At 38.9% G+C, this 21,294-nt stretch overlaps 1 protein-coding gene across 3 annotated transcripts in view; it reads right to left on the bottom strand.

Moving 5' to 3' along the window:
• The window catches only part of SNX9 (sorting nexin 9), a 60,378-nt gene that overhangs the window by 14,772 nt on the left and 24,312 nt on the right, over positions 1–21,294 (bottom strand). For 2 of the 3 annotated variants that reach the window (XM_031611654.2, XM_090135662.1), the window contains exons 5-12: positions 15,713–15,896; positions 14,786–14,939; positions 13,702–13,786; positions 12,682–12,807; positions 12,286–12,403; positions 7,626–7,756; positions 4,289–4,392; positions 1,843–1,946 (exon numbers count right to left, since the gene is read on the bottom strand). In XM_031611654.2, coding sequence (XP_031467514.2) covers positions 1,843–1,946; positions 4,289–4,392; positions 7,626–7,756; positions 12,286–12,403; positions 12,682–12,807; positions 13,702–13,786; positions 14,786–14,939; positions 15,713–15,896 — 1,006 coding nt within the window. The remainder of the gene's footprint in view (positions 1–1,842; positions 1,947–4,288; positions 4,393–7,625; positions 7,757–12,285; positions 12,404–12,681; positions 12,808–13,701; positions 13,787–14,785; positions 14,940–15,712; positions 15,897–21,294) is intronic. The other variant, XM_090135663.1, reaches the window with a different exon arrangement.

The raw sequence follows: 21,294 nt of genomic DNA, 5'->3' as shown, positions 1-21,294 counted from the left end.
CTCTAGCATTACATACAGTTGGATTTTCAGAGGGACCCTTCTATAGCCAGAACAAATAAAAAGGATTACTTTATCGATCATCTATAAAATCATTTCCCAGGAGTGAGATTATTCATGAAAACTAATGTTTCTTATGGAGCAGGTACCATTCAGAGTACTAAAGCTCTTTTTTTTTTCAGCCATTTACTCATTCCTGACACCCCAGTGGTAACTTCAGCGAAGAACATCTTCATTCCATTTGCATTTCTGATGTTTCCATTGTCAGTCATTTTTAAATGTTATGGAATGGAATGCATAAAAGTCATTGCTCAGGAAGTGCCAAAAATATTTCTGATTAGAAGTACAGACTAGAGCTGACAGAAATTTAAATTATTCAGTTTTTCAAGTCCAGATTTTACTATTCTCCCTTTTCCATTCAGTATGAATGTCTGAAAAGTTAGAAGTTAAAACTGCCAATCACATCTGACTTTGTGTTTATGCAAGCTAATTAAAAGCTGTGACATTGTAAGAAATGATTACATACAAAAAAAATCATTACATCCCTAAAGCACTTTTGTCATAAGTTTAGAGAGATTTTACCAGTGAACAGAAAATGAATTTCTGCCATAGCACAAGTCACAGCCAACCCTTAACTACAGTGTTTCGATCATTTTCTTCTGTGAATGCAAAGCAATGCTATTGTTCCAGTCTATTTTGACAGACCCTCCTTCTTCCCCTGACCTTTACTTTCTACCCAGAATTGCCAGTAATGATCCCCTAGTGAAATGAGGGCTCTACAATGTTAGAGTTCTGTTTTGTGAGGTAAGAGAGCTCAGATTTAGACTATTTTTAACGCTAGCAGCAGGAGGGTCAGTGATGTGTGGAAAGAAACCTTCTTCGTCAAGTGGAGGAATGTAAATAGTTTAAAACCATATCCTGCAGGTGCTAATGTAATCATTACCAGAAGAGACTGAGCTCCTACACTTCCTATTCCTGCCAGTCAGCTCCAGATATTCAACTGCAATGTAAGATTAGATAGCAATGAAGAGAAAAACTTAGGAGACATTCCAAACGTCTGGGGTGGGAAGGGTGGGAGGAAGAATAGAACAAAAAGAAATGTAGATTTGAGGAGAATTATACAATGGGTCTTTGGTAGTCAGACACTACAGCCTGCCCTGAAGTGTTTATTATGATTCTCAGCTGTAGTACCTGCTTCCTTTAATAGCTGCCTTGTGGTGGCCACAAACACTGAACATTGCTGTGGACTAGGAAATTAGTGCCCAGGCAGTCATAGGGACTTGGTGTGAAGTTCTGCAACCCTAAATATCTGCAGGAAGGAAGAGACAAGATAGGAAAGAAAAAAGAAAAGAAAAGAAAAAAAGAATCGGGCTAAAGAATAAGTTATAATCAAGTTCCTCAGTGTTCTTTTTTTAATTAAAAGAAAACTTTCTGAACTGTTTTCATGTTTAAATCTCCTTTCCTAGCATGCAAAAATAAAAGGTTAATAAAGTGCAACAATTTATGACTTGATCAAAGAGACAGGTCTACTTTGTCCACATCGCTAAAATGTAGATGAATGACAAATAGAACAGATGCAACAAGGATTTTAGATGGATGACTGGAATTATTTAACTTACAGTATTTTTAAGCCTATAGGTGGGGACCAGACAGTTCTGGGCAAAAACACAAAAGAACTGAAAAAACCTCACAACTCACCCTTTCAGACACCAAAAACTGCAAGAAAGGCATATAATTCTCATTATAATTTAGGATTTCCTTTAGTTTTAAACTGTGCTTTGACTTACAAAAGAAACAGACAAACAGGAGAATGAAAACACTGCTGAGTTCTGAAGAGACACTTACGCCCTGTACACCTCTTCCAGTGCTCTTGTCCCACTGTCAGCAGCTCTTTAACTCCATCATCCATTGCTTTGGTGAACCTACCCACTGCATCACATTTCTGTTCTCTGGGACATATGAAAGAAGCAAAAACAAAAAGTAATTTAGAGAGATGCATTACTCTAACTTCACACAAAACATCCACAGAGGCCTAAATATAAACAGAAGGACGCCACACTAACAGGAAGTTAGATGTCAGAGTTATAGGAGCAGCAAAATTCATGTAACCACTGAATAAATATAATTTTCCAGACTTTTTTTTAATTAAAAACTGCCAAAATACTAGAAAAATTGTTTCAGCAAATAGCATCTTTTCACTGAAGAACTATCGAACACTGCAAAACTTTAACCCAAGAACTACTGAACAGCCTGATTTATCCACTTAGAGAAGTTAGGACTTGAAGACTATAAAAAGAATATTTCATGCTTTATTCAATAGCAAAGTTATCTTATTTGAAAAGAGCACAAAACATTTGAGGAAAAACAGAAAAATACATCACAACTTCATAGCCAAATAGCACTGAAATTGCACAGTTTTAAAGAAGGAAATGACATCTGACTGACACCATACTGCTCAGTACAGTATGAAGACTGATGTGTAGTCCTCTCTAATATCACTACTTTATCTATCTTGATTAGAACAACTAAAATGCTGTAAGCGATATTCTAAGAAATTAAGTGGACAAAACACTACATATCTTTCCTTTCCCAGGATGGCAAAACAGCCACAGTAAAGGTAAGGTGACTGCAAAAATAATGGCCAGACTGTGCTCTCCTCTGTTTTGTTGATGAGAGCTTGAACTCGAAAAACTCAAAAAAAATCAAGACAAAGAACTGACTCTGGAATACCGAATGTTAATATCAACAATGCAATAAAATTATTATACATACACACACACATATATATATTATATAAATATATATAAATGTGTGTGTAAATATATATATATATATATATATATATATAAATGCTGTACTGTCAAAGATTCAGCAAGCTGCTCTCACTGTTTTATTTGCATTCTCACTTCTTTTCCTGAAAATGTCATCATATTAACTCATTGTAAAAGTGGTCCTATTCTGTGGCTGATGTTGGGAAACACTGGCATATTTCAGACACAACATTTTATTCCTCTTATGTAAAAGAAACCATGAGGTTATTCGTTAAGGTAAGATTTAAATACACTTCTCAATTTTCTTTCTTTATATGAATCAAGGCCTGCTTTCCATTCTTACCATTCACAGTTGGAGGTTCTCCCTCAACTATTCCTTCCGAATTAAGTAAGAATTAAGGCATTCAAACCACCTTTCTTACTGCTAACAATATAGAAGGAGTGACAGAGCAGACTTGAGAGCATACACAATGTGTAGGTTCACACAAACATTTTTAATAGCACCCTGAGATTTTCCCAGGCACTGGAACATGGTGTGCATCTCCAAGGCAGCAGAGTCATCTTACAGTGACAAAGGATAAGTTCTAAGCACCACCCCAGGCTGCCCACCTCAGCCAGAGTCTCTGTTGGAGCTGCCCGGATTGCAGTAGGGGTTTCTCACAGAAACTTAACAGGACTGATGGGGTTGGGTTTAGAAGTGATACAGCAATGCCACTACATACAGTCTGTTCCCACTGGTGGTCTTGCCTAACATTACAGAAGTAACGGGCTTCTTGCAAGTGTTCATATCAGTGCTCACTCTCTTTTGGGTACATCAAGAGGTTTTCAAGCCACTTATCTTCAGATCCCTAAGATGGATCTTCAGACACCTAAGCCCCACATATAAACAGCAGAAAAAAAGCTGTCATCTTGAATGAGATTTTGCAAGCATTTAAATTATATACCTAAATGTATTATATATGGGTATATAATCAGATGCGCTCTCTCCTGGCTCATCTTCTTAGGCTTTTATACCACTGGGACAACTACAGCACACCACTTCAGAAAAGCAGAATGTTTGAAATTTTCATGTTCAAAGTGGAAGTGATGTATGAACATCCACTATTTCTGATTAGCGCAGAACTGCTACAAGCACAGCTGTTATACGCACCTTAAAAAGTACCACAGAGCTTGCATAAAGTCCACACTGGGCTATTTCCACCCGTAGGTATGCTATTGTTTTTGCTACTGTAAATACTTCTCATACTGTCCCACTAGTTTATTCAACAACAACATATACTGAGTTAATATAAAACTAAAATAGTAAACATTTTGGATGTGAAACATTATCCAAATTTCTACATTTTACAACATCATGCATACTATGTATCTATGTTTACTATTTTAGTTTCATATTAACTCAGTATATGTTGTTTACTCAGATTTATGATATTTACTGTAAAAAAAAAAAACATGCAAATACAAAAAAGCATAACACAAACTGATCAAAAAACTCTAAAACAAACAAACCAACACCTTACATTTCTACCATGTCAAGGTCAGGAGCTTCTGGTTCCATTGTGGAAAAGATCATGACTCCTACAGTTTCATCTTTTTCTGCCTTCCGCTTTCCAGTTTTCCACTCCTTAAGGAAAGACAAAAAAAAAAAAAAAAAAAAAGAACTGATCATCATTGTTCATCCAATGTTAAGGATGTGCACTTAAACACTGAGCAGAATGTCTAGGCGAACAGACCACCCACACCTTAAAATCTTTCAAATGAATCACAGAATCACAGAATTGCAGGGGTTGGAAAGGACCTCAAGAGATCATCGAGTCCAACACTCCTGCTAAAGGAGGTTCCCTACAATAGGTCACAGAGGTAGGCATCCAGACAGGTCTTTAATATCTCCAGAGAATGAGAATCCACCACCTCTTTGGGCAACCTGTTCCTGTGCTCTGTCACCCTTACCATAAATAAGTTCTTCCACATGTTAGTACCAAACTTCCTATGTTCAAGTCTTAGGCTCCTTGCTCCTTACCAGCAAGAAGAGTCCAGGCTCATCCATTTGCTGTTCACATCCCTTCAGTATTTATAAACACTTCTCAGATCTCCCCCCAGACTTCTCCTCCCCAGGCTGAACAGACTCAGGTTACTCAGCCTTTCCTTATATGGGTGATGCTCCAGGCATCTCTGTGCCCCTCCACTGGACTCCTTCTAGGAGATTCCTATTTTTTTGAAATGGGAAGCCAAAAACTAAATACAGTAGTCTAAATGCAGCCACACCAAGGCAGAGCAGAGGGGGAGGATTATCTTAATCTGCTGGCTATGCTCTTTTTAATGCACCTCAGGATAACAATGGCCTTCTTGGCCACAAGGGCACACTGCTGGCTCACTGCCAGTATCTGTTGGCCACCAGGACTCTCAGGTCCTTCTCCACAGAGCTCATCTGCAGCAGGTCATCCCCTAGTATTCCTCCCCAGGTACAAGACTCTACAACTTGCCCTTGTTAAACCTCATCAGGTTCCTCTCTGCCCAACTCTCCAGTCTGTTCAGGTCTTGTTGAATGGTAATACAGCCTGCCAGTGTATCTGCCAATTCCTTTTATCGTCAGTAAACTTGCTGAGGGTGGATTCTATCCCCTCATCCAGGTCATTGATGAAGATGTTGAACAAGACCAGACCCAGAACCATACGCTGGGGAACACCGCTAGTTAAAGGCCTCCAATCAGACTCTGCACCACAAATGACAGCCATCTGAGTTCTGCTAGTCATCCAGTTCTCAATCCACCTTACTGTCCACTCATCTATCTCACATTTTTTAAGTCTCATACAAGGATGCTGTGGGGGATGGTGTCAAATGCATTGTTGAAGTCAAGGTACACAACATACAATGCTCTCCCCTCATCTACCCAGCCAGTGATGACAACATAGAAGGCTATGGTTGGTCAAACATGATTTTCCCTTGGTGAATCTACTTTGACTACTCCTGATAAACTTCTTCTCTTCCAACTGCATGGAGTTGGCATCCAGAACAAGTTGTTCCATCACCTTTCCAGGGATGGAGGTGAGGTTAACTGGCCAGTTGTTTCCTAGATTCTCCTTCTTGCCCATTTTGAGGACTGGAGTGACATTAGCTATCCTCCAGTCTTCAGGCACCTCTCCTGTTCGCCAAGACCTTCCAAACATGATAGACAGTGGTTCAGCAATCACCTCTGCCATCTGTCTCAGCACATGCAGGTGCATCCCATTGGGGTCCATGGATTTGTGTGCCCTGATTTTGGCTAGTCACTTTCTGACCAGATTCTCCTCAACCAACAGAAAGTCCTCCTTTACCCAGATTCTCTCTCTTACCTGTAAGGTCCAGGATTCCTGAGGGCTAATCTTAGCATTGAAGACTGAAGCAAAGAAGGATCTTTGCCTTCTCAATGCCCCTTGTTACAAAGGCACCCATCTCATTTAAATAGGAGACCCACATTTTCACTAGTCTTCCTTTTACTGTTGACACACTTAAAAAAAACCAAAAAACAAAAAAACCAACACCTTTCTTGTTAACCTTTACCTACTTTGCAAGGTTTAATTCCAAGAGGGCCTCAGACTTTCTCAATGCATCCCTACAGTGTAACAATGAAAGTTTCAGTTGGGCCAAGGCTTCTTCAAGAGTTTTTCCCCTTTTGCTTGAGCACGCTGTTTTCTAGATTTTGTGGTAAAAAGGCCCTTTTGTATGCTACTGAAAAGCAGCATAAAGGCAATTTATATTCAGCTGTATGTGCACATGTGATAGTGCTGATATCAGAAGCTGCTCAAGGTGATCATAAGACTCTTATGTAATTGTGATACTGAGCTCTTAGTGGAAACAGAAGGAACAAATTCCAGATGCATCACATCTGCTCTGTTTATATCAGTCTGTAAGTTAGATTCTAAGAGCCAGCGATTAACTAACATGATTATAAAACTCACCACTGTCCATCTAAATAGCACTTAATTAGGACTGCAATTATTATGTTAGTAAACCCTTTATTTCAGAATAATCAGGTTGGAATAGAATTCAGGAGGTCTGTAGTCCAACATCCTACTCAAAAAGGGTCAGATGTGACCTTAGTTACTAAGGATTTTATTCAACCTGGTCTTAAAAACGTGCAAGAATCATTAACTTTTTGAGGAGTCAATGTGAATTTAGTATGACTATGTGGTGAAAATAGCAGTTTTCCTATTCACTTCCTCATCAGTAGACACTTGATATCTAAATTATTAACAGAGCTTGAGCTCAATCATGAATAAAATATTATTTACTGAAGGTGAAGACATTAATCCCCCCAAAAAGAAACCCATAAGTAAATGAAGGGAAGGGACAGGGAGGAAATCAGAATGGGCTTGGTATATTGGGTCAGACTGCAGCATAATCCTATTACAACTGATTGCAGTGAAAACCGTATCTGGGGGTTTTTGTTTGTTTTTAAATATAGTACAGGATGAAAAACATTCCAGTTCTGCAACAAAACAGTTACTACTGTTAGCAAGGCAATACCAATCAGAGGACCGCAGCAAGCCTGACAGAGATGGATAAGGGAAAAACCCCAATGATTTCTTGTATGTCCTGCTGGAGGACACAAACTGTCCTTAGACTGGCAGCAAAGCTACTTTCAAGACTGTATCTGTTAGAGTGGCATAGAGTACTTCGCAAAAGCAACTTTACATCTTACTTTAACCTGTCAGCTGGATCTACCAAACCCAACAGGTTACAGATCCTTGCTGCTGCCCACAGGGGACAGACTAATGAGAAGACTACGGAGTGCAATTCTTACTTTGAAGGGGGAATGGTGGGTGTGGGGCGAGTAGAGGAATAGGGAACAACTCCTCAATTCCAACCATTTCCTACCTTCTCATCTCGGAAATTGAGAAATTGCTGGAAAACTTCACTTTCTGAAACAATAGGATGGCGACACATCCTTGTCATCCAAGCTTGCAGCCTCTCCATACGCATTTTGATAAATTCTTCTTCAAAGCGCCCTGTTTTATAGTGAACAGTAATTGTTATATTTCCATTTCAGTAATTGGCTTTTCTTTTTTATATTTATGTATACACACACACACACACACATATATATATATAGAGATACAAACACACTAGAAACCCACACACAGAACCTGCAATTTATCTTTTGAGTTATTAAATAGAAGCAGAACTTACATGAAGTAAACATTAAGGTAACTAATCAGAAAAACCCCAGATCACATTACTGGGTATTGCTCCTTTTGAAGATAGTTAGAAAACACCCCCAGTTCAAATCACTTTTTGGAAAAAAGAGATTAATAAACTATTGGATGGAAAAATTAAGACAGCCAGATGATCCAAGACAAGCTAGGCGTGGACTTGGAATACATATATTTTTCTGATACAGTCTAAAAAATTCTTGGCAGGGCTCTACGAAGTTAGAGGAAGACGAACTACCTACTTCCAAAGACATCATAACCTAAATAACAAAGCATTTGCATCTGAGTAGTCTGATTTCAAACAGCAGATTTTAAAGGGCAAAGTCTCTCACAGCCATAGTTCTATATAAGCAAATGAATGTGTTTGACAAACAGAAATCTCAATAGATCTTACGTATGAACTGGTTATAATACATATATGACTAAGTAATTGGTTTTTTTTTGTCAGTGAGATTACAGCGCCAAGTAAACTAAAAAAATATATTTTTAAACCAGTAGTGCTTCAGTACTGTGTGTTTATAAGAATATTTTAATTTTAGCACAAACTATATCTAAAGAGAATAATATCTAATTTTTAAAAAATGCACTACGGACTTCTTAAACATAGATTGAATAGGATATATTTGAAAGAAATGAGAGATTCCTCCAGAGAACAAATGCATGTAGTTTCAATATAGTTCTACTGGAAAGTTACTATGGCAGCACCTTGACAAGGGTAGAATTTAATTTATTTATAAATTGCAAATATGAAAAGTGATAAGCACAATTTGTCAGTGTTTCTTGTAACACTTCAGAAAAAAAAGGGGAATATTTTTCTTTTTTGGGGGGGGCAGGGAGGGGAAGGGGTAAGAGAGAAGGGGGGTAGGGGGAAGGGCAAAGGGGAGGCAGTGGCATGAGAGAAGTTACTCTCTCCCACAGACTCCAAAAGACAGAAATCCATAGGGAAAATTTAATTGAGATGACAAAGTCTTGAGTATTAAGATACAGTTAAAATGAAATCTAGGGACTCCATCATGTCTTCTGGTTTCCTTTCAGTCCAGAAGCACAAGTTAATCTAAATATATTGGTGAATTCCAAGTATGAGGCTATCTAAGGGGAGGAGAGGAAGTCACTTCCTCACTTTTCAGTTTCCTCGGCATTTATCCCAGCATTTGCATCAATGCTTAGCTTTCTTCAAACACAATTGAACTGCTGCATTTTTACTGATGCCCACAGCCACGTGGTTGGCTACATGCCTGCTTTTGCATGCTTATGTTAGGCTGCTTGTCCTAAAGCCTTTATAAAAATCTTACCAGAAAACATACGAGTAGAAATAGGCAGATTTTATACAGGTTTACATTCCTTTCCTCACAAACACCCATGCTCCCTTGCAGAAACAGAGCAAGAGACCAGTGAAAATGCACAGACTGCACATTCAATTGTAGTTACTGAATTCATGAGCACTTAAGTTGTGCAATCCCACTTTCCTTGAAGTAAGAACAACTGACTTTCATAGGCTTTGGAGAGTTTGGTCTAGCCAAATGGGCATTAGATTGGAGCACAGTGCTATACAAATGACATATGCTCTCTAAACCAAGTATGAAATCAAGCAGTAAAAGGAATAGCTGCAACATTTTACTTATAGGCAAAGAATAGTTTGCAGGAGAATTCTCCCTTTCCTCTGAGAGCTTTGCAGCAAAGGTCCGACAACATAGCACTTTCACAATCAAATACAAAAGAAAATTAAAACAAAACTCTCAAAACAACTCCTCCAGACAATCTGCAAATACTGAATATAACTAACTATCTATTCTCTCCAACAGCAAATATCTTCTGTAATAATAGGGAAATAACAGTAAGTAAACAAACAAAAGAATAGTCCACTTTGTCTTGGCTTTAAATCAATGGCCTACAGAAATAAACAGGAGATACAAGATGATGCTTTTAGTGGTGGTGTTTTGTTAGCAACAGATAGTTACAGTTTACCATAAATACTGAACAATGAAAGATTTTTCTTTAATATCTTTTTTAAAGAAAATGGGGGAAAAAACACCCAAGTGGTACGATGTAACTGAAACTTGAACAAAAATTCTCTCTCTATTTCTCTTCTGGAGCTGTCTTGAGCAGTCACCACAAAATGGTAGAGTTCTCAATTCTTGCTGAAGTCATGAGGAAGGCCAGCAAAACTGCTACCTTGGACTTCTAGAGGGAGGACTGAAGTGTTCTGGTATGGGAAGTTCCCATGATATTCAGTCCTGAAGGGTAAAGGAGTCCAGGAAAGCTGGATGCTCCTCAATAAGGAAGTCTTAAAGGTGCAGGAGCAGACTATTCCCCTGTGCCACAAGACGAGCCGGTGGGGAAGAAGATGAATAAATAGGGAGCTTTTCCTGAGGAGAAAAAGACAATCTATCTTCTGTGGAAGAAGGGACAGGCAACTCACGGAGAGTACAAAGACGTTGTTAGAATACGCAGGCAGAAAATTAGAAAGCCAAAAGCCCAGCTTGAACCCAACTTGGCTGAAGGGGTAAAAGAGAAGAAAAAACTTATTTACAAATATATTAGCAGTAAGAGGAGAGCTAACAAGAATCTCCATCCTGGATGCAGCAGGGAATGTGATCACTGAGGATAAGGAAAAGGCTGAGGTTTTCAATGCCTTCTTTACATCTGCCTTTAGAAGTCAGAACAGCTATCCTTGGGATATTCAACCCCCTGACCTGGAAGTCTCAGATGGGGAGCAGAACAAACTCCCTACGATTCAGGTGGAAATAGTTAAGAGACCTACTACTGCACCTGGACAGCCACAAGTCCATGGAGCCAGATGGGATCCACCAAAGAGTACTGAGGGAGCTGGTAGAGGTGGTTGCCAAGCTGCTTTCCACCATCTATCAGCATTTCTGATTAACTAGAGAGATCGCAGAGGATTGGAGGCTTGCCAGTGGGATTTCCATCTACAAGAAGGGTCATAAGGAGGACTGGGGGAACTACAGGCCTGTCAGCCTGACCTCGGTGGCAGGAAAGGTTATGGAACAGATCATCTTGAAGGAGATCACAAAGCATGTGTGGGACAACCAGGTGATCAGGCCCAGCCAGCATGGGCTCATGAAAGGCAGGTCTGGTATGACCAACCTGATCTCCCTCTATGATTGAGTGACCTGCCTGGTGGATGAGGGAAAGGCTGTTGATGTAGTCTACCTAGACTTCAGCAAAGCCTTTGATTCTGTCTCCCAAAGTATTCTCCTGGAAAAGCTGGCAGCCCATGGCTTGGACAGATACACCCATTACTGGGTAAAGAACTGACTGGATAGGGCCAGAGAGTGGTGGTGAATGGAGTTAAATCCAGCTGGTGACCAGTTACAAGTGGTGTTCCCCAGAGATTAGTACTGGGGCTTGTCCTGTTCAATATCTTTATTGATGATCTGGATGAGGGCACTGAGTGCACCCACAGTAGGACTGCAGATGACACCAAGTTGGCAGGATGTGTCAATTTGCCTGGGGGTGAGAAGGCCTTACAGAAGGATTTGGACAGGCTGGATAGCTGGGCTGAGGCCAATGGGATGAAGTTCAACAAGATCAAATGCAGGATCCTGCACTTTGGCCAAAACAACCTAAGGCAACAGGACAGGCTTGGGGTTGAGTGGAAGACTGTGCAGAAGAAACAGACCTGGGGGTGTTGGTTCACGGTTGGCTGAACATGAGCCAGCAGTGTACGCAGGTAGCCAAGATGGCCAATGGCATCTTGGCTTGTATCAGAAATAACATTGCCAGCAGGAACAAGGAAGTGATCATCCCTCTGTACTTATTATTGGCAGGGCCGCATCTCAAGTACTGTGCTCAGTTTTGGCACCTCACCAGAGGAAAGACACTGAAGCACTGGAACTTGTTCAAAGAAAGGCAATGAAGCTGGTGAGGGGTCTGGAGCACAAGTGTTATGGGGAGTGGCTGAGGGAACAGGGATTATTCAGTCTAGAGGCTCAGGGGAGACCTTATCACTCTCTACAGCTACCTGAAGGGAGGCTGCGGTGAGGTGGGGGTCAGCCTCTTCTCCTGTGTAACTAGCAATAAGACTAGAGGGAATGGCCTCAAGTTGCATCAGGGTAGATTCAGGTTGGATGTTAGGAAATACTCCTCCGAGAGAGTCGGGCACTGGAATGGAACTGCACAAGAAGGTGGTGGAGTCACCGTCTCTGGAGGCGCTCAAGAAACATTTAGATGTTGTGCTGAGGGACATGGTTTAGTGGGAAATATTGGTGAAAGTGGACAGTTGAACAGGATGATCTTGGAGGTCTTTTCCAACCTTGGTGATTCTATGATTCCTATGAGTCCACAAACAAGTAATAAACATTTACCTGTTACTTGCTTGTCTGGAAGAGATGGGATTGGAATGGCTAATCCAAATTTAACCAGGAGACGCTCGTACAACCAATCAAAGTGCTTGTATCTGTGGTTGACAGATCGATTAGTGTTCTGTAAGAGAAACACAACTCTGAATTTTGACAGGTATCTACAGATAGCAACATGAAACAAGTGTGATCAGTAAATATGTGGAACATGAAATAAAACTTATGATGTAGAGCCTTGAATCTATAGTTACAGAACTAAAAATGTTAAGAAATAACTAAGCTACTCTTTGGGGGAAAACTTGTGTCAACCATCATTTACAACCCTGTAACCAACTAGAATAAACTTATTTATCTGTACAAATGACCCACATTTGTGAAAGAGCCTGTTTCAGACACACTTACAGTGCAGGTCAGCTGATACTCAATGTAGCTCTTGAGACCATACATTTTTGAACCTTTTTTGGGATCTGCCACCACACAATCAAATGTAGAGGTAGGATAAACCCACATTGGGCCATAATCACCAATCTGTAAGAAATTGCAAATATTACTGTTTTTAATTGATTACATGACATTGTACCAGCTGCAAACAAGGAAACAAAGAAACAAATACATTCCATTACATGAATGAAGAATATTTTCAAAACAGAGTTTCTAATTCTCTTCATTTAAAAGTTTCAGATGCTTTCAGTGAGCCTGAGAATCAGGAAACACGGGGGTTTCCTACAGCTAGAGATCATTTACCACAGTTGTGTTTAAGTATTTCTGTACATTTTTTTTCAAATTACTAAGGAGAAGTGAGTTGTAGGTATTATTACCTTGATCATATTTCACTATAATAGTATAGATCTAGAACAGTGTTTTTATTAGATCAGCAGATGAACTCATCATCATGACTGTATATAGCAAACCTTCATGAACATACTTCTAACTATCAAGAAAGCTGAGACAATGTAATACATTTTCTGCCCTCTCCATTTCAACAAGGCTTGTTTTTCACATTCACAAATAATGCAGGTAAGAAAAACACTATTAAGAATAATTTTGAAAACAGAAGAACACTTAGAAGAAAAGAGTTAAAACTTGACTCTGAAAAAACCCTCAGTGAAACAGGACTCTGGAATGCGGTCCATCATGACTTTAAGTGGTGTATAGATTCATGATGACAGTGACATTTCTAATTATGTATTAAGTACCAATTTTGTCTGACCCAGATATATTTAACAACCTTGAGACTAAAAGTTAACTTGGGTAAGAAGAGAAGTGGAGAGAATCTAAAAAAATGAAACAAAACAAAAAAAACAATACCCAAAACAAGTCAGAAATCAGCCACCACCCCACTTCCTCCCTAAAAATAACCAAATGAAAATCCAGCCAACCCACTAAACAAAAGTCACACCCACTCATCCACCTCCAACTTACAATTATGGGAATCTTCTCTTTTGGTTTTGCTAGCTGCTTTGCCAATAGATACTGTTCCATTCCAGGTTTTGCAAATCCAGGAAATCTAACCAAAACAAAGCGATAAGTTTACTTTGCATCCCCTTTCAATATGTACAGAATACACCAGCACTAAGAAAAACACTTAGCATTCCTCAAAAATAGAAAAAAATTATGACATGGGTTACCAACTATTCACCCTGAAAAAGCAGGGAAGTTTGTGCTGCTAATCTCCAGCTTTTGTCTGTGTAATACAGGCTCCTTCTTGCATGACATGTAGTTACTTGTGTCCTGCAGTCCACCAGAGCAAACGTAACAGCAGGGCATGAACTAACACTTGCCACACCATTCACTGCAGCCTATACTTAGCAGATGCACACATGCACATACACACGTGCACGCCTTCTTGCTGTTTCAGACAATGAAAATTCAATCATCTGAAAGAACAACGAAGTGCGGATTTAAAAAGTACTTCTAAGCATGAGTCAAAATAATTTGTCCACCAATTAGAAAGAAAAATGCACAAAAATCACTGTAGCATCCTTACAAAGGCTTTACGAATAACAAATAGTGGTTCCCTTTTTAATTAAGAAGATACTTAGCCCTTCAAGTATCTACAATCTACTATTTGCTTGCAGAAACACTACAAGTTTGACATACCTTTCAGATAAATGCTTTTAAATTATTTTAATGCTGGTCATAGTAAGTGGGTTTGCAACAAGTAGCTGCCAAACTGATGGAGAGGTACTGCAGCATAACTGGACAAAATGTCCAGTTGATAAACAAAGTCAACTATCTGTGAATGACTAGTCGTGAAACTAACTTAACCAACAGTAAGTCCAGAAATGCAGAGCTTGTAAAAGCATTATTTGTTTGTATAACATCTCCAAAAATAGTTTTATGATGTACTTTCAGGGTTTCCTGAATCTCCATTATCAAATCACATAGAGCCAATACTTAATCCACATACATTTTTACCCCCAAAATATTAATTGCAACACATCTATGCTACTTGAAAAATGCCAGTTCTCTTCAATATACACATTTGTTCTGTATTTTCCATTACTTGTTAAGTGGTAACTTCATAGCAGCTGCACGAGAGTTTCCACGCTGGGACCCCCCAGCCTCTGACGACTCAGTTTCCTTGTAACCAAGGTAAGATGGTGAAGACGATTTCGGGTCATCCCAGTCATCATCCCAGTCATCATCATCAGCAGCTGCTGAAGTAGAGAGGAAGGGTAAAGACAGTTATATACTTTCTCTTTAGAAAGCAGAACCACCGTCCTCAACACTCATAAACAAATAATCAACAAGGTAAATATACTGAAAAGCTAGCTGGATCTTATATTTTTTTATTCTTCCTCAGTTATCATCCCCACCACGTATATCCTAACAAACACTACACTACAAATGCACTGGGGCTACAGTGATTAGAGGAAAAAAAAAAAAAAAGATGCTGATGTGCAAAAATACTACAAAAAACAGCACTGCTCTATATTCATATACCATAGGTTAGTAATATTCAGCCGTAAGTTTTCCTCTTATTTTGTCTTTCCTACAAATAGGTGAAGAGCCTTCTGAAAGGCTACCATCTTCCTAAAATCAAGGATTTGGAGACTATATCTTCACAGAACTGAAGGCATAAATTCAAGGGTGTTTAAGTTCCAGTTATTCAAGTTGAACAAGGTGTCTAAGAACAGACTGCCTGCGAACAAGACTCTGGCTCAAGGCAGGTTTGAGGAACTCATTATTGTGGATCTGACTTTTATTTTTATTAATATTTTTAAAACCAAACAATGACCTTCAATTTACTTCAATTTAGTATTCAATTTATTCATATGACGATTTCCTACCTAGAAGATTTTTATTTTTATTTTTGTACTTACTTTTTATTAAGCAATTCATTTCCTACAGTTGCAAAAGATTAGGTAATTCCTACATCCATTGTCCACCTACCCTAATTTATTCAAAAGTAAGAGCATTATTAGCACACCTGGTCCTTGATATGCCTGTGGATGACCAAATGTTGCTGCTGTATCCCAGTTATTTGAAGCACTGTTCCTCTGGCCAGCTGCACTTTCAGGTTTCGTTGCCCAACTGTCTCCAGCGGTTCCATTATCCCAGTTCCCAGACTTCCCAATATTCCAACCTGACCAAGGATCACTGGCATTATTTACCTACATTGTGTAAACACAAGACAAAAATAAAGAAGAAATTGATGAAGACATGAGCAAAGAACACACACTTTCTTCCTGAAGTCTTTGATGTCCAGCTGATAGGCTACAATTTTACATTCAGCACTTCACATTTGTTCAGTTCAGTAGCAGCAGCCAAATCTTACATTCCAAAATACACAGCTCTGAAGTGCAGAAAGCATCTGGAAGAACTAATCAGCTTTCCAGCAATGTGACACTAGTACATGGCAATAAATGTTATATCTCCCAAAGGAACTTAAACAATTTGTTCCAATGTTCTTAGGAAGTACTCTTACCCGTGGTAAAAATTATTTTACTGTAACACCAAAAGTATGGCATATGTGAACTACTAGGTACATCAATCCACACACTAACCAACATATCTGAACCAGAAACTTGAAAGTCAATGATTAGTATTTTACTGAATGTTTATTTCATCAAATGAAGATCAGTGGCTTTACTAAAAGCAAATCCTAAGTTGCCCACCACCAATATCGGGTGCACCAGTTTGGAAGTTATGGCCAGGAATTTGAGCAACTTCCCTGTCAGAGCTTAATTTGTTTAAAGCAAAGATGAAGGAAAGAAAGAAACATCTGCCAGGAAACAGAGTTTGGCATCTCCCTCTAGACCTACTCCTCCAGCATAAGCTTCTGGTGAAGGCAATTACATATTCTTCTTCTGATGTTGCAGTGGAGGTGGAAATCTCAGGGAGAGCACACAGCAGACATGTCTCTAACTACTGCATCAATTTCTCAGGTTTACCTGTCAGTAAGTTGGATTAATAGCCTAGCATCCTGCTCTGTGATTTGATTTTTAACACTGTGCTTTAAAAAAGCATTGATTAGTTAAGTGCAGTCTACTCCAAATGCTTCAGTGCAAAGACTAAGTGGTAGAAAGAGGAAAAAAAAAACACAAATCAAAACCCACACACCCAAAGTGTAGGAGGAAGGAGGAGGAAAAGGGGAAGGAAAGAAAATAAAGCCTACAAAGCTTGCTTTGTTCAGCAGAGGGAGGAACTGAGTTTTGTGAGAAAAAAAAAATCTCAAAGCCTGCAGAATCCAGGGCACTGTCTTTACCATGAAGCAGCATATCAAGGATGCCTAATATAATTAATTGCTAGTAACAACTTACATAAAACCATAACATTTACATGAAACTTGGAGCATTTTCCAGGGCAGAAGATTTTCTAAAACTCCCACTACAAGTCAACTTATTCTCCCCAAACCCTCCAAAAACTTCAACATACCTGCATTCCTTACAAAAGTTAAAATTTAAATAGAAACCGCTACTTTATTTCAGCTTACTAACAAGACCATTTCTCTGCAAAATCTGAATAAGGTCTGGTTTGTTACACAGTTTTGAAACATCCTCTTGTAAGCAAGAAAACCAGAAAATTTGTTTGTGCATGAAATGCATTTTTATCTTCTGAACATTTTAGATTTTTCAGGTATTGAATCTTTTTAAATACAAAAGTTCAATTAAACAGCTGCACCTGTGACTTTGCTTTATAATCCTTGATGCTACCACGACTCAAGGCAGTTATTACAGTAAGAGCATCATACTCTGCCCACCACTTAGATAAACAAATACTCTTTAATAATACCAATGCATTACTTTTCTGCAGTTCTTTGAAGTAATCCTAGGGAATCACAGAAAGTTCTTGCTTTAGTTTTCCCTAAAACAAAGTCTCCTGACAGTCAGACTTCACAGTCACTATCAAACCTTTACGAGTTGAAAAGGCATGTACTATTGATATGGCACAGTGCGGGCTCTTCAGGCACAGAGTCCCCAGGAACTGGAAATCAAGACAAAAGCCTTTAAGCAGAGTGGAAATCTCCATTCAGAAGACCCAAGAGAAATAAGTGAGCCAGACAAGAATTGGTCTCTAGAAAGTGCTGGACTGAGAGCAATTGTATGGACAGCTCCTACATTAATTTTTTTTTTTTTTTTGAAGATGAAACTGATGCAAGAACACTACTCCCCTAGGAGAGCTATATTGTTAAGGTCTGCTAATTCTTGGATAGCTGATGCACACTGCTAATTACAGTGAAGTTGTTGGCTTATAGGGTACCAGGCTGCTCTTCTTATGATGTTCACCCCATACAAGTTTATGTGAAGTGAAAAAAAAAAACCCAAAATATGCCAACAGAATTGTCTTTGTTAAAGGAAAACACAAATGTTGGGGCTCATCCACATGGAAAAGCATGTCTACTCCTAATGCAACTTAGAGCACCTAGAACAATTTGCATAATATTCATTTGCATATACTTCTGCAATATATGTTGGGCTGATCACTGGCAAATGAAAGCCTAGAAGTGGGATGATTGCCAAGAGGCTGAGTAAAGTTTTCCTCTTCTCTCTAGTTGATGTGAAATCTGGTACATGAGTGGGTGGCAAAGAAACCTTAAGATTCACTGCAAAAAAAGGGGGAGGTAATAACAGTAATACTGAATACAGTACAAAAGAATGGCTGTCAAAAGTGATCATTACTGAACTTGCAGACAGTTGCTCATACGCATTAAATGCTGTACAGCAAGGGGAAACGGATTACTTAAACTGCTTCTGGAATGTTTTATCTCTGGTCCTAAAGGGAAGCACCACTCTGAAATCAGTTTTACCTCTGAGATGTCCAAAAAAGCTCTGGGATAAACTCTTTCCCCTAAGCAGGTGACACATATGGCACAAAAGGTGTGGGATACGATATTCTCATTCAGCTCCATTTAGCTGAAGGGCACACATTTCTTTCCAAGGCACTGGCAAAGAGGGTGAGAGATGGGTTAGAGATGTGTACACAGGTGACATCTCGGAGAGCATTTACAGGTCACCCTTCATCTTTCTTCAAATGTTTGCCTATATACACACATGCTGTGGATGCTTCCAAGCAGTAGCCAAAATAAGTAAATGTAGAAAAGTGTTCAGGAATGTGGGGGACAGACAATAGAGGGAACACATTGCTAAATATTTTAAGAATTTTCCATTAAGGATGGATGCAAACTCACTTTAGAACCAGATGATTATGGGTAAGGGGTATGGGGAACAGACAGGAGAATTCTAGCATATTTTCAAAGATCTAATTATAGTTGAAGAAGAACTTCACAACAGCAAAATCCTCAGCTTAGGGATGGAAGGTCACTGTCTTCATCAAATGAATCAAAAATGAAACACGAAAAAAGCGACATTTTTGCTATCTTCTAAGAATCTGAAGTTATAAAAAAGAAAAAAACTAAGTCACCATGGTCTATCCTATCACTCTATCCTAGCTAAAACATCTTTTTTTGACCTCCTGACTACGTAAATAATTCCTGGCAGACTCCTTCCTCATATTGATGGATGCTTCTAATTGAAGAATGGATCAATTTTACTCCTAAAGGACAAAAGCCAAGACAAACCAAACAATGTTCAGATGCTAAAACTAAGCTGATTACCCCAGAAGACCCATGTAGCTATGCCACCAGAAGTCATTTCCAACTGTAAGAAAGAGAGAGCTTGAAATCTACTTCAAGAGACAGAAGCCATGCTGAAAAAGTGAGAAGTGAAAACAAGCTTGATCATATTAAGGAAAGTACAGGACAGCCAAAGCCGCAATGAGAACTATGACACTCTTGAAGAGACACTGAAACAGAGGCTATTCACAAAGTAGCTGAGAAGCTGCCTTGCTTCATGGTAGATTTTCATCTATTAACTTCTGACTCAACTAAAAAAGCCATGTTTATGAGGCAAAGTAGTATTTTTAGAAAGATGTATAACTTGAAAGAGAAAAAAAAAGTCCATACTTCAATGATAGGGTGAGGAGAGGGAAAAAACTCCCATCTGTTGGCGCCCTCATTAATTAAAGGAAGTGATAATACTTCCTCTGAAGTTTGCTTAACTTTAGCTTTCTCATTTACAATTCTATATATTTATCCAATGAGGATCTCTCAGGCTTCTGCTTTCATTACCCACGCAGGAATATTTAAATGGCAATCAAGTCACCTTAATATCCTTGTATTCTTTTTACTCGATTTCAGGTTTCTTCTCAAAGAAGACGAGAAAAGTCAGAGATGTATCCAAGAAGCAGTCACAGTAAAGCTAGAAACAGAAGATTCCCTTGTTTCTCTTTGATGTTGTTCTCTAGATATCCCAGGGTCATGCTGCAAAAACTAAACCAGGCTTTACCCTTTCATTTTGGGAAATGCACTCTGTATTTCTGTTTGATAACAGAGAACAGGGGTTTCACTCGTGTTTTTTGTAGGAGGAGTAGTTGAAGAGTATGACTGGCCAAGACTTTTCAAAGTACCATTCTCAATGACAAATGTCGAAGACTTCACCTTAAAGATATGATCAATGAGCAAGAAATATTTTATATCAGAAACAGCATAGTGCAGGAACTGCCCCCTACTGTGGTGAAGGAGATGGTACAACACACACATGCCACATGGCACTATGTCTGCAATTAAAGTAGGAGCACTTCTACAACTGACAAGACTGTCACCATTATCAAGTTATCTTCGTAAACTCAATGCCAAACTGCTAGACCAGAAAGCTACCTCACAAAACAAGAAGTCAATCAAAAACTGAGCTACAAGAAAAGGAATGTGCAAACACAATAAACTATTACAGGGTTAGATTTTGCCTTACAGTATGGGATCATGATGATGAAGAGTGATCACAATACCACAACTTAGCAACATGTTGTCTGAGCCTTTATTCCACTGGGACTCTCCCAAAACACATCTCCGTAATTTGGATAGGTACAACCACTGTCCTATTTTGGACAGTCATATTTTTGTATGTGAATGCAATTCAATTCAAAGCATGCAAGCCACTGTTTTATGGAAATCACTGCTCATTTTTTTGTTAAAAAAAGAGTTGGTCACAAACTCCTGTCACAATTCTGAGTGTAATATCATGGCTTAGATCACAGAATTACAGAATCAGAGAATTGTAGGGGTTGGAGGGGACCTCTAGAGATCATTGAATCCAACCACCCAAATGTGGAGGAAAAGTGTTGCTTTCAAATTACATGTACAAAGGAAGATGTTGAAGTGTCATCTGTAACAAGAATTGGAATATAATTACTGTGAGAATCAGCAAACTAGGATACTGAGTATTCTAGTGATTTATGAACAGTTATAATCCAAATAGCTTTGCTTGAACTTCTTTTTAGACATCTTTTACACTACACCCTTCTAGAGATGATTTATTTGCAGAGGTAACTATACATTAAGTCTTACAAACATAGAATTTAGAATTCACAATTAAGGTTTATTACTTACGGAAGCATGTTTCTGAAGTCCATAAAAAAAACCAAACAAACACACAACTGCAACTTCTATGGTGAACCTACCTACATACTTTAGCATACCAGTTTAACAAGACAGACTGAAGTCAACCAAACATG

The sequence above is a fragment of the Phasianus colchicus genome, chromosome 2 (assembly GCF_987193195.1).
Source record: "Phasianus colchicus chromosome 2, bPhaCol1.hap1.1, whole genome shotgun sequence".
Lineage (NCBI taxonomy): Eukaryota > Metazoa > Chordata > Aves > Galliformes > Phasianidae > Phasianus > Phasianus colchicus.
The sequence above is the reverse complement of the archived record's forward strand: the minus strand, read 5'-3'. Positions and strand labels throughout refer to the sequence as shown.